The sequence below is a fragment of the Physeter macrocephalus genome, chromosome 15, assembly GCF_002837175.3.
Source record: "Physeter macrocephalus isolate SW-GA chromosome 15, ASM283717v5, whole genome shotgun sequence".
NCBI lineage: Eukaryota > Metazoa > Chordata > Mammalia > Artiodactyla > Physeteridae > Physeter > Physeter macrocephalus.
The window spans coordinates 32,443,503-32,456,119 of NC_041228.1; the positions used below are offsets into that span (position 1 = coordinate 32,443,503).

Here is a 12,617-nt window from a genome sequence, read left to right on the forward strand (position 1 = left end):
AGTTGATTGACTATTTCCTTTCCCATATTAGGGAAGTTTTCAACTATAATCTCTTCAAATATTTTCTCAGTCCCTTTTTTTTTCTCTTCTTCTTCTTGGACCCCTATAATTCGAATGTTGATGTGTTTAATGTTGTCCCAGAGGTCTCTGAGATTGTCCTCAATTTTTTTCATTCTTTTTTCTTTATTCTGCTCTGTGGTAGTTATTTCCATTATTTTATCTTCCAGGTCACTTATCTGTTCTTCTGCCTCAGTTTTTCTGCTATTGATTCCTTCTAGGGAATTTTAAATTTCATTTATTGTGTTGTTCTTCGTTGTTTGTTTGCTCTTTAGTTCTTCTAGGTCCTTGTGAAACGTTTCTTGTATTTTCTCCATTCTGTTTCCATGATTTTGGATCATCTTTACTATCATTACTCTGAATTCTTTTTCAGGTAGACTGCCTATTTCCTCTTCATTTGTTTGGTCTGGTCGGTTTTTACCTTGCTTCTTCATCTGCTGTGTGTTTCTCTGACTTCTCATTTTGCTTAAATTACTGTGTTTGGGGTCTCTGTTTCACAGGCTGCAGGTTCCTAATTCCTGTTGTTTTTGGTGTCTGCTCCCAGTGGGTAAGGTTGGTTCAGTGGGTTGTGTAGGCTTCCTGGTGGAGGGGACTGGTGCCTGTGTTCTGGAGGATGAGGCTGGATCTTGTCCTTCTGGTGGGCAGGTCCACGTCTGGTGGTGTGTTTTCGGGTGTCTGTGACCTTATTATGATTTTAGGCAGCCTCTCTGCTAAGGGTGGGGTTGTGTTCCTGTCTTGCTAGTTGTTTGACATAGGGTGTCCAGCACTGTAGCCTGCTGGTCGTTGAGTGGAGCTGGGTCTTAGCGCTGAGATGGAGATCTCTGGGAGAGCTTTTGCCATTTGATATTATGTGGAGCCGGGAGGTCTCTGGTGGACCAGTGTCCTGAACTCGGCTCTCTCACCTCAGAGTCACAGGCCTGACACCCGGCCGGAGCCCCAAGCCCCTGTCAGCCACATGGCTCAGAAGAAAAGGGAGAGAAAGAAAGAAAGGAAGAAAGGAAGGGAGGAAGGGAGGAAGGAAGGAAAAAATAAAGTTATTAAAATAGAAAAAAATTAGTAAAAATTAAAAAGTAATTTAAAAAAAGAGAAAGAAAGAAGAGAGCAACAAAACCAAAAAGCAAATCCACCAATGATAACAAGCGCTAAAAACTATACTTAAAAAAGAAAAAAGGACAGTCAGAACCCTAGGACAAATGGCAAAAGCAAAGCTGTACATACAAAGTCACACAAAGAAGTATACACATACACACTCACAAAGAGAGAAAAAGAAAGAAAAAATATATATATATAAAATTAAAAGAAGAGAGCAACCGAATCAATAAACAAATCTACCAATGCTAATAAGCTCTAAATACTAAGATAAACATAAAACCAGAAACAAATTAGATGCAGAAAGCAAACCCCAAGTCTACAGTTGCTCCCAAAGTCTACCTCCTCAATTTGGGATGATTCGTTGTCTATTCAGGTTTTCCACAGATGCAGGGTACATCAAGTTTATTGTGGAGATGTAATCCGCTGCCTCTGAGGCTGCTGGGAGAAATTTCCCTTTCTATTCTTTGTTCGCACAGCTCCCGGGGTTCAGCTTTGGATCTGGACCCGCCTCTGCGTGTAGGTCGCCTGAGGGAGTCTGTTCTTCGCTCAGATAGGACGGGGTTACAGGAGCAGCTGATTCAGGGGCTCTGGCTCACTCAGGCCGGGGGGAGGAAGGGGTACGGAATGCGTGGCAGAGACCGGTGTGACGTTGCAGCAGCCTGAGGCGCGCCGTGCGTTCTCCCGGGGAAGTTGTCCCTGGATCACGGGACCCTGGCAGTGGCGGGCTGCGCAGGCTCCTGGGAGGTGTGGAGAGTGAGCTGTGCTCGCACACAGGCTTCTTGGTGGCGGCAGCAGCGGCCTTAGCGTCTTATGCCCGTCTCTGGTGTCCACGCTGATAGCTGCGGTTTGCACCCGTCTCTGGAGCTCGTTTAGGCGGTGCTCTGTATCCCCTTTTCTCGAGCACCCCAAAACAATGGTCTCTTGCCTCTTAGGCAGGTCCAGACTTTTTCCCGGACTCCCTCCTGGCTAGCCGTGGTGCACTAACCCCTTCAGGCTGTGTGCACGCCGCCAGTCCTCTCCCTGCGATCCGACCCCGAGCCTCAGCTCGCAGCCCCCGCCCGCCCTGGCGGGTGAGCAGACAAGCCTCGGGCTGGTGAGTGCTGGTCGGCACCGATCCTCTGTGCGGGAATCTCTCCGCTTTGCCCTCTGCACCCCTGTTGCTGTGCTCTCCTCTGTGGCTCCAAAGCTTCCCCTCCACCCCACCACCCCCCGTCTCTGCCCATGAAGGGGCTTCCTAGTGTGTGGAAACCTTGCCTCCTTCACAGCTCCCTCCCAGAGGTGCAGGTCCCATCCCTATTCTTTTGTCTCTCTTTTTCCTTTTCTCTTTTGCCCTACCCAGGTACATGGGGAGTTTCTTGCCCTTTGGGAAGTCTGAGGTCTTATGCCAGCGTTCAGTAGGTGTTCTGTAGGAGTTGTTCCACATGTAGATGTATTTCTGATGTATTTGTGGGGAGGAAGGTGATCTCCACGTCTTACTCCTCCACCGTCTTGAAGGTGCCCCCTGATTCTTACCTATTAAATGATAATTAAAAGCTTTCTCCTCTTAGACTAGTAAATATTGCTGTTACAGTGCTACTACTTATTTCCCTAAAAAGAAAAGTTCAGTTTGCTGACTTCTTGAAAAAATTAGAATGAAATTTGGAGTAATTCTCAGGGATAGTATCACGTCCAACCTCTGTCTCCTTCCGGCTCAGTCCATCCTTAGTGTGTTGACTGTGCTGACATTTCCATTATGACAGCTCAGGTATTAAAGGAGTCTGGACAACAAGGGTCAAAGAAATCAAGATGCTAAGTGTGAGCCACAAACCCAGTCAAGTTGCAAGAAGGGGATTTTCAAACTGAAGGAGTTTCTTCCTGGCCAAGACTTCTTTGGTTCCCTGTTGAGTTGCAGGGCTGAGCTGTGTCATACGGGGCACAGCCTGCCAAAGGACCACTCTTGTACTTCCACGTCATTCATCTTGCAGATTCTGATACTCACTTGGTACTTGCCCTGTGTTGTCAGTGACCCATGTAAACTCTGACCAATCTGTCCAGTATTCAGCATCTTTAAGAACACAACCACTTTTCATTAATCACCCAGCCTTCACCACTTTCCTCTTCTCTGTTTCTCTTTCCTTTGAAATAGGTCCCTCAGCATTCACTGCATACCCTTCTTGCTTCTGTTCTGCCCCATTCCCTAATCAGCTAACCCATAGTCAATGTATATATCTGTGCGTTTTATTATTAAAGGAAGTTCTAGAATCCTGTTTACAAAGTCATTTTTTAATTCCAAAGAGAGTAAGAAGCAGTTTCCTCCTGCTTGCAGTCCCCATATAGATTTGTAGCAAATAGGAATCAGTCTTTAGAAGCTTTAAATCTAAGTATACCCTCTTTCTCTGTGTTATCATAGATCCTATACGTTTTCTCTCCACATTAATATAGGACCAAGACATTTTTTACCAAAACAGACCGTTTTTATCTTTATTGAAATTCTATTGAGGCAGCTTTCCACCCACCCCCCGATAATTATTCCAGGTGTCATAGGGAGCTCCCTAGTGGGCAATAGTGTGTCTTAGTGGTTAAGAGTGTAGCGCTGAAGCCTACTGCCTGGGTTCCAATCCCAGCTGTGACACTTACTTTTTCTGACCTTAGGAGAATAACTTAACTTCTGTGTGCCTCCATTTTTTCCTCATTGGTTAAATAGAGCTAATAATAGTAAGAATTAAATGCGAAAAGACACAAGAAAAGGAAGTACCTGATAGGCAGTAACATTATCATCAGCCATAGGACCCACCGACCTGACCACACACGCCTCACTTTGAGTATACTCATGGGCCTTGAACTTGTGAACCATAAGCTTCTGACTTGCAACAAAAATCTCATCTTCAGCACTGTGCACCATACTTAGCCATAAGTTTTCAAACTGGTGCCCTTCTCCTAAATTAACAGTGGGCCAGTTGGTATCTGCTTTCCATACTAATCATCTACTGTACATTTTAATTTTCCCATGTCTCGGTGCCTTTTATTGCTTACATAGGTACAGCATTTTCCATTTATTGCTTGATTCACGTATTACCCTCAGAATCACTCGTACTCTCATCCCACATGGCTATTCAACAGTCACCATTTGCTTACTGATTTTTTATTTTGAAGATGGTATTGTATTAATTTCATTTATTTCCGTTGGAATCAAACCCTTCTTCTTCGTATTTTCAACATGTGGAATTGCTTTTGTATTTAACAGCCAAATGGAGTTAGTATTTATAAAACACTCTATACTATGAAAAACGAGATGGCCAAATGATAGTGAACCCTGTTGACTATAAATGCTGTCCTTCGCTTGTGAATAGGGTGAGCGTGCTTTTGTTTCATACTGAAACTTTCATAAAGTAAAATTTTACAAGTAGAGGAGCTTCTGTATTTGCTTTTTAGCTGATCTCTTTGCCTCACCTGTTTCCCTTCCCACAGGTTACAGTAGAGCAAAGTAATCTTCACAGAATATTTGTATCATATCACTTCTTTTAGCAGTAGCCTATCTTGCCTTAACTAGTATCTATAGAATTGAGTCATTAAATTCTTCTAATTTGGAATGGACTCTCTTTACTTCTTTTCAATGAAGGAAATACTATGTTAATAGTCGAGTAAACTTGACTTACATAATGCAGGCCCAAATGTAGGACTTATTTTTTCTGTTTAATAATACCCCATGCCCTATGATGCATTGCTTTAAATTACTTTATGCATTGTATCATTTAGGATCATATTGTCTTGTATGCTCTCATACCTGTTTATATGTTTCTTGGATTCAGTTAGTAAGCATAAATCATTTTTACAAAACTTCAATGTCCATGAGAGCATTAATTTTCTTCATTCTCCTCTTTTGTGCTTTTCGTATTGTGTCTTATGTACTTAAGGTGGTCAGTAAACATAGCTGATTTTTACTTACATTGCAGTTTTGTGGTTTGTTAAAACCAAAGGCACAAAGATTTCAGGTCCCTTTTAGTCATAAAGTGCCAACAACCCTTGTCAGTTTTGAAAAGAAACCCAATTCTTCATCTGTGGAACAGGAAATTGTACTTTTTCTTTTAAAAGTGGCTCATTTCTAACCATAAATTTCCTTGCATGCCTCTTTTTTTCAAGCTTTAAAAACCATGAAATCTCAAATTGAAGGGCAGTTTATTTGACGTTACTTTGAAGTTACCCTCTTCTCTTCCATGTAGCCTCTAAAGTAGAGGTTGTTTGAACAGTTTATATTTTTTAAATGGTTGCTTTAAAGATAATAGGTATGGTGTACTAATCTAGTTTTAAAACCATAGTTATTTGCTTTTCTGTGGGATTGTTGAACTAGTATCAGAATAAACATGAAGTCTTGAGTGATTCTCAATCAGTTTTGTCCTGTTTTCTAAACTGTACAGTGGAATCTTTGTGTTTTAAACCCAGAAATTATCAAAATCTTATTAAGAACTCCATCAGAGAATCTCTACCTATTTATTCTTCAGTTAATTCTCCTTTTCTTAATTGAGAACATACGTGATAAATTTAAAACTGTATATATTTAGTTTAGCCTTTTAGTACATTTTAACCAGTAGCATTGTAATAATGCCATTTTCTTTTATTTTTCATTCCAGATGTCCTGTACACTAGATTCACTACAAATGAAATAGGCTTTTGGGGACTAATCAGATAACCTAATCACTGCATTCTCCTGTGAAGAAGTCTCTATCCAAGTTGAAAGTTGCTACCTTTTTTGAATGAATGTTTAGAACCCTTTTAATTTGGGAGCTTCTGTTTCTGGAGTTATGGGAAATTTATCAAAAGTAGAGTTACATATCATCATCATCATCCAGAATACATGAGCATTTGTTTATATCAAAAGATACTGACTAAAGTAAATTAAATAGATTTTTTTTTGGTAGATATTTGTGTTCTGAGAACAATAAGTTGATACTGGTTATTAAGAGATATATTAAGGAAGCAAAATGAACAAAGTCTAAAATACAGTCATTCCTTCCATAATGCCATGTGTGTGTTCCTGGAAAATCTCACATTCTGCAAAAGTGAACACTAAACTAACAGGGCTTATGAGAAAGGTAGTGTTGGTACATATTGCTTCCAGCTGTATAACTTTTTAAGTATAGCCCTACCAAGTAAAATATCGATCCAGATGGCAGCACAGATATCTTCTGACGTTTACACCTAGCCCCAGTCCATACTTTGCAGCCATGTACTCTGGAGTTCATACTTCCTCCTTGAAGATATTTGCTTCTAGTGGAGACCAGTTTAATCAAAACTAAAAACATAATTCGGAGATACCCTTCATCAATTAAGGTGTTTTGTTTTATTTTATTTTGATAGTGGGGAAAGGTGTTCACATCTCTATCTATACTTGCAGCCTCCCAAGATAGCTTAATATAAAAGAAAGTCAAGTAATTTTTTAAACCAGTAAAAGTAACCACTTCTTGCAGTAAAGGAAGGTGCTTCTGTAGGGGTTTTCTCCTGCCCCTGGTTACTTCAAATCATTAATATGCTGGGAATAAGATCTTTCACAACTTTGCATTATACTGACAAGATTCCTCTATTTGCCAATTACATATAAACTAACTCTATTGAAGAAATAACCAGACAGTAGCTATTGATAAAATAACTATGTGTAAACAATAGAGAAGATACGGCTAGAATAAATGGAGGTAAGAGAAGGTCAGGTTTGATACATCCTAAATTGGAGTATAGTCAAAATCTAGAAAGATGAGGTGCAAACTAGCAGAACCAAATAAAAATTTTCTTTAGAGCAAAAAGAAATTCATTCCATAAAGCAATGTTTTGTGAGTATGTATCCCAACCCATGTCAGATAACCAGTTAATTGTGGCATAATTTCCCATTCTTTCAACAGTGTAATGGTGCCCAGCACATATTAAATGAACAATCACTGCCCTCTTTCCCATTTAACACTGCCTTAGTAATCATCTCAGTACCTCATTCCAGGCATTACTGCCAACCAGTCTGATTAGGCATATCTTGTGACGTTATTAATTAACAACTTGCTGTAATCCAAGCAGTGTGCTAATTCCTTTACCAAAATAATTGTATTTAATTCTTGCAGCACTCTATGTGGTAGGCAGTTTTTTGAGGAAGTGGATGCTAAAGTATTATCAAACTGATTGCAATAATAAGTCACCTCAAATCCTTTATGGAAAAGGGTAAATATGAAATGAATGAAAGTATAAATATAACAAAATGAGAAAAACAGTGAAATTACAGTTGATGGTAGATACTTAAGCTGAAGTGTTATTATAAGTTGGGAATGGGAAATCATTATAAGATACTGAAATAATGGAAAAATAGAGGACTCAGAAAGCCAGTCGGAAGATTGGGGCAGATGTATAGGAGATAAAGCAAGCCTTGATTTAAGAGGTGGTGAAGGCAGCCTCAGGTTCTGACTTTGAGATTTCTAGTTTTAGTTGCTGTGAGCTTTATTTCCTATGCTTAAAAAATCCTTGAGGTTGCTGTGGTATTCTTAAAGTAAGTTTCCTTTTTACTTGAATTAGGTGAAATGACTATTCCTTTTGCCAAATATGATGCCTAAGATAATAACGGTTCAGAATATAGAATAAAGAGAAGGATTTGAGAAACACACATTTCTGATCATGTTGAATTTGAGGTTGGAATGTCCAGTGGGCCCTTGATTATGCAAAATCTCTGGGTTAAAGATTTTTAAACTCATGAACCATAGATCATAGTGGAAATATAGGAGTGAATGAGATCTTCCATAGAGAGTGAGAAGAGTAGAAGGCTTGGGCATGAACCATGAACACCAATATATCAGGAGCTGTCTGAAGAAGAAGGATCTAGTGCTAGAGAACTAACACTGAAGAGTCAGAGTTAGAAGAACCATAAGAGTGATGTCAGCAAAGTCAAGGTAGTACAGTATCAAGAGGAAAAAAATCACTGTCAAGGGGAAAAAAATCACTGTCAGGTGCTCTGGAGAGATCAGGTACCATTGGGAGTGAGGGTACATTTGATTTGGTGGTGAGCTCAGAGTGATGGCCTTTGCTTGCTAACACAGTTCTTAAGGGGTAAAGGTAAGAATTGGAAGTGTGATCTCAGTGGGTCAAAGAGAAAATGCAAAGTGATGAAATACGAAAAAAATGTATCAATGCATCCTGATAAGTATCAGAAGTATAGTGGAAATATGATGACGAGGGGGGCCATAATTTAGGGCTGAAATAGACCTTAGAGATATCCAAACAGCAACTCCTTATTTTAACACATGAGGAAACCAAGTCTTAAAAAGGTTTAGTAGTTTGTACTGCGGCAAGGCTAATAGTGGCAGTTAGAACAGATGGCATCTAGGTCTTCTGATTCCAAATCTACCAGTATATATAGGCAAACTCTAAGCTCAAAAGGGAGGGAAGTTTTTTTATGATTTTTAATGTTTATCACACTGAGCATTTGGATTTATTCTTTCTCATATAAAAAAGGGAATAAGTTATGGTTCTGCTAGAGTATATTAATTTACATGCCCAATGTATTAATATTGTACATATAAAAATGTTGATAAAAAGCCACTGGCTGGATCTAAAACAAAATGCCAAACTCAGTCATGTTGCAAAATTTAAGCAAAATATGTATTCATAACCCATTAAGAGAAAATAATTTTGTTTTTGATTGGGGAGAATCATTAATATTTTTAAATAATGTTATAAAAGTACTAAGTGAATTAGAAATGTAAAATACTGAATCTTAAAATAACCACTCTTATTTACGAGTGGTATGTCTTATCCTTTGGCAATTGTGTGAAAATAAAGTATTCACAACAGTATTTTTGAACATCCATACCAGATCATAATTTCTTTAGTCTTTGGTATAAGAGCACCACCTATGGGTTTCTCAGATGTTTGGGGAAAAAAATTTTAAGCGAAACCTAAAAAAATTATTTCTAGTTTTTCCCTATAATTAGTCTCTCCATCTCCATTTATTTAAAGGTTAAGAGTTGTTTCCTTTGTCATAGATTATTCCCACCCAGTTTTTGGATGTGTCTCACTGCTGTTAGATCAGCTAATAAGTATTTCAGTACTTATATGCCATTTACAGTGTTATACTTGTAAGTTAAACACAGTTTAACTCAAAATTATATTATTCTCTTTAATGTAAATGAATATTTTAATGAAAATGAACAGTTTTCTACATCCTGGGGGAGAGATGATAATAGTTTTTGCCAGTTTATTTGTATGTTTGTATCTTCGTGAACTTAAGAATTTGTTCAGTATACTGCTACAAAATGCTTTGGCAAGAGGAGGTAAAGAAAGAAAAAAGGTCTTATAAATGATTTAGGGCATCTTTTCATTAATTATTGTGATAATAACTCATTAGAACAAGGTTGGAAGCAAAACTCTGGCACTTCAGTGTTAATAAGCCCAAAATAGAATCACATTTGGATAAATATAGTCTTTTTCTAAAGTATCAAATTACACTTTTTTTGTAAGGGAAATTTTACTCTTAATGAAATTTAACAACAAAAAAATTGGCAGCTTTGTGTGTGGGCAATAAGATGTATTATATCCTTGTGTTTTATGCCATGAATCTCTTTGTTTGAAAAGTGATTAAAATCAAGATCACTTTGGCGGTATACCCTAATTCCAGGCTAGACACATTTTAGGCATGAACCTGCAGAGGTTTAAAACCTCGATTGCATGTTTTTTTCAGGGAATAGGTAATTCTATAGAAATAAGTATTGACTCTTTGAGCAATATAGCTTGCTTTTATTTTGATCATTATGGATACAAACTTTGTAAAATTACTTCCTAGCATAATTACCCTAAGTTGAGGAGACTATAACCTCTATTACACACACACACACACACACACACACACAATGGTCATTTTGGCAGCTGCTCTCCCCACTTCTAATTTGCTCCTTCTAATCCGCTCTTACTTTAAAAATAAGCTAATCCAGTTTGTCAAAATTGTATCAGATAAGAGGTTCCAAGATTTTACATTTTCCTGAAGGTTTAAACATTCATTGCATTTTCTTGTAACCAGTGATTCTTTTAAAAATTAAGGGAGAATAAATTGTCAGATTATCAGCTGAATTCTGGATTGGTAAAATGTGAACTGTGAGAGTCCAAGGTAATGAAAGGAGAATAATACAGGGAAAGTGTTGGTAGTACTTTGAATTTATTCTCTATTCTAAAATATTTATATATCTAAGCACATCATGCTACTTTAATCACTGACTATTTCAAGCCTTTATTTTTAAAATAATTTAGGAATCATTTATGACCCTGTAATAAAGTTTTGAAGTATTCATGGAATGAATTAAAGAACTGCTTTGAAATAATTCTGAACTAATGTTTTACTGTCTTTATCCAATCATCCACTAACTTCCTAACAACCCAGCATCTTACTATTATGTTTATATGTGCTTTCCTTTAATTATTTTGTTCAGAAGACTATTTATCTGATTTTTTTTAATTTAAAGTGTCCAAAAAGTAGTCCAGTAAAGTTGAACTTTAGGTAGTTTATAATAAAATAAATTTAAAAGTGAATTTTGAAAAAAGATAGATGGATCAACTGATCTCCATGGCTAACACTAGCAATCTTAACAATTTTAATGTTATTCAGAGATCCAATTTGAAAACTTCCACACCTCCCTAAAACGTTGTATTTAATTAGAATAAGATACTTTGACTAAAAGGGAAGAAAATAAAATAATTTCATTAGAATAATAAAAGCTTTTTAAGGTCGGCAATACTATATTTTATTGTATATGATTTGATGTCTGAAGTTTTTTTTTTTAAATAAATACTGATTTACTTAATGCTTTGTTTTAAAGTATAATAATTAGCTAAGATTGCTTTGACTATCTTCCAGCTTGTGGAGAAACTCCAGAACAAATTCAAGTACCAAGTGGTATAATCACGAGCCCAGGCTGGCCTTCTGAATATCCTGCCAAAATCAACTGTAGCTGGTTCATAAGGGCAAACCCAGGGGAAATTATTACTATAAGGTAATTCTGATACCTTCCTGTATTATTGTATGATATTTTATTACAAAGTATAAGTTCAGTTTCCAAGTATCATTGCTCAACATGCAGTAGTATAAAAAGATGATTTTTCAGAAAATATAGTAAATTATATTTATCAGTACCATCTTGAGGGTAGGAATAGCAACCCGTTCTTCCTCTTTTATTAGGGCATGTGTTTTGAATATTTTCTAATGGCGGTAATGAATTTGCACTGAGCCATCCGTATTCTTCTAGGCAATTTTTTAACAAAAGGTACACATTTGCAAAACAGCTTATTAGGATCAACAGTGTAATCTTTGGCCATTAGACAAATAAACAGGACTCAGTAATCCACTTGGAGATCTAACCCATAATCTTGGTCTTGTTAGTAGAGTCCTCTACTGTAATGAGTTAAAACATGATTGTAGGCTATGTCTGTGTATAAAACTTGAAATAAGCTAATGATGGATAAATACTGTGTCTAGAAAAATCTCTTTCTTTCATAGCACTGAGACAATAAAACATTTGTTAAGAATACAAAATGAAAGATACTCCTAGGGGAAATAACCATAAGTTTAAGATCCTAAGAATAAATATGATATAAATCAGAAAAATTAAGATTATTTTACAGACATTTAAAATTGCAGAGAAAAACTGTGGGAGTAAGGTGTTAAGGAGGAAACATTCAGTGGAACTAGATATTGCTTGCTTAAGGAAATTATATCAAAGCTATTAGGAAAAAAAAAATTTGCCTGAAGGGGAGAAAAAAAAATAGTGTACCTAAACAAAGAACCATGACACAGTTAAGAATGCCATTCCTGTCACAGAGACAGCACAAAGGCATCTTTGACATTCTTTCATTAATTACATTTTTATAGGTAAGGATCATGGAATTTTAGATTTGGAAGAGACCTTACAGATCATAGACATATATCCCTTAATTTTACAAATTTTTTAAAAGTGAGATTGTACATTTAGCCTATTTTTGAATCTTTCCATGTTCCTTTTTTATATTCATTAACTAATGAGAAAACCAGTCTCTTGAGGAACACAATTGTAGTCTATCCCCTTTTTTCTGTGGAAGCCGTAAAACAGGGACATATGGTATGTTTTCCTTTGGTTCCTCTCTGCCCCAGGCCACATCTTTTGGAACACTGGAGCTGAGCTTCTGTGGAAGCTGTAACACTCCTCTGTGAGAAGTATGATCTTCATGGATTGTTAGGACGTACCATTAAGGTTATCCTTCTGCAGCAGTACCAATGTTGGAATCTGAAAAATATGCCTATTTTCTGTTACTTGTAACATGACTAAGTGCAAATGTGTTTACAAAGTAATATTTTACCATAGGGATTCCAAATATTTTTTAAACATAAAACTAGACTTTTTGGAGATTTTTTTTTCTTTTAACCTAAAAATCCAACCCCAAATTAAATTTGCAGCCTACCAGCTCAGTTATATAAAACTTGGAAATTCTTGCCAGCACAA

The 12,617-nt window shown here is 37.0% G+C and overlaps 1 protein-coding gene across 3 annotated transcripts in view; it reads left to right on the top strand.

Moving 5' to 3' along the window:
- The window catches only part of LRP12 (LDL receptor related protein 12), an 84,011-nt gene that overhangs the window by 53,124 nt on the left and 18,270 nt on the right, over window positions 1–12,617 (top strand). For 2 of the 3 annotated variants that reach the window (XM_024129836.3, XM_024129835.3), the window contains one exon: window positions 11,000–11,135. In XM_024129836.3, the coding sequence (XP_023985604.1) occupies window positions 11,000–11,135 (136 nt within the window). Of the gene's footprint in view, window positions 1–10,978; window positions 11,136–12,617 lie in introns of all 3 variants that reach the window. The other variant, XM_024129834.3, reaches the window with a different exon arrangement.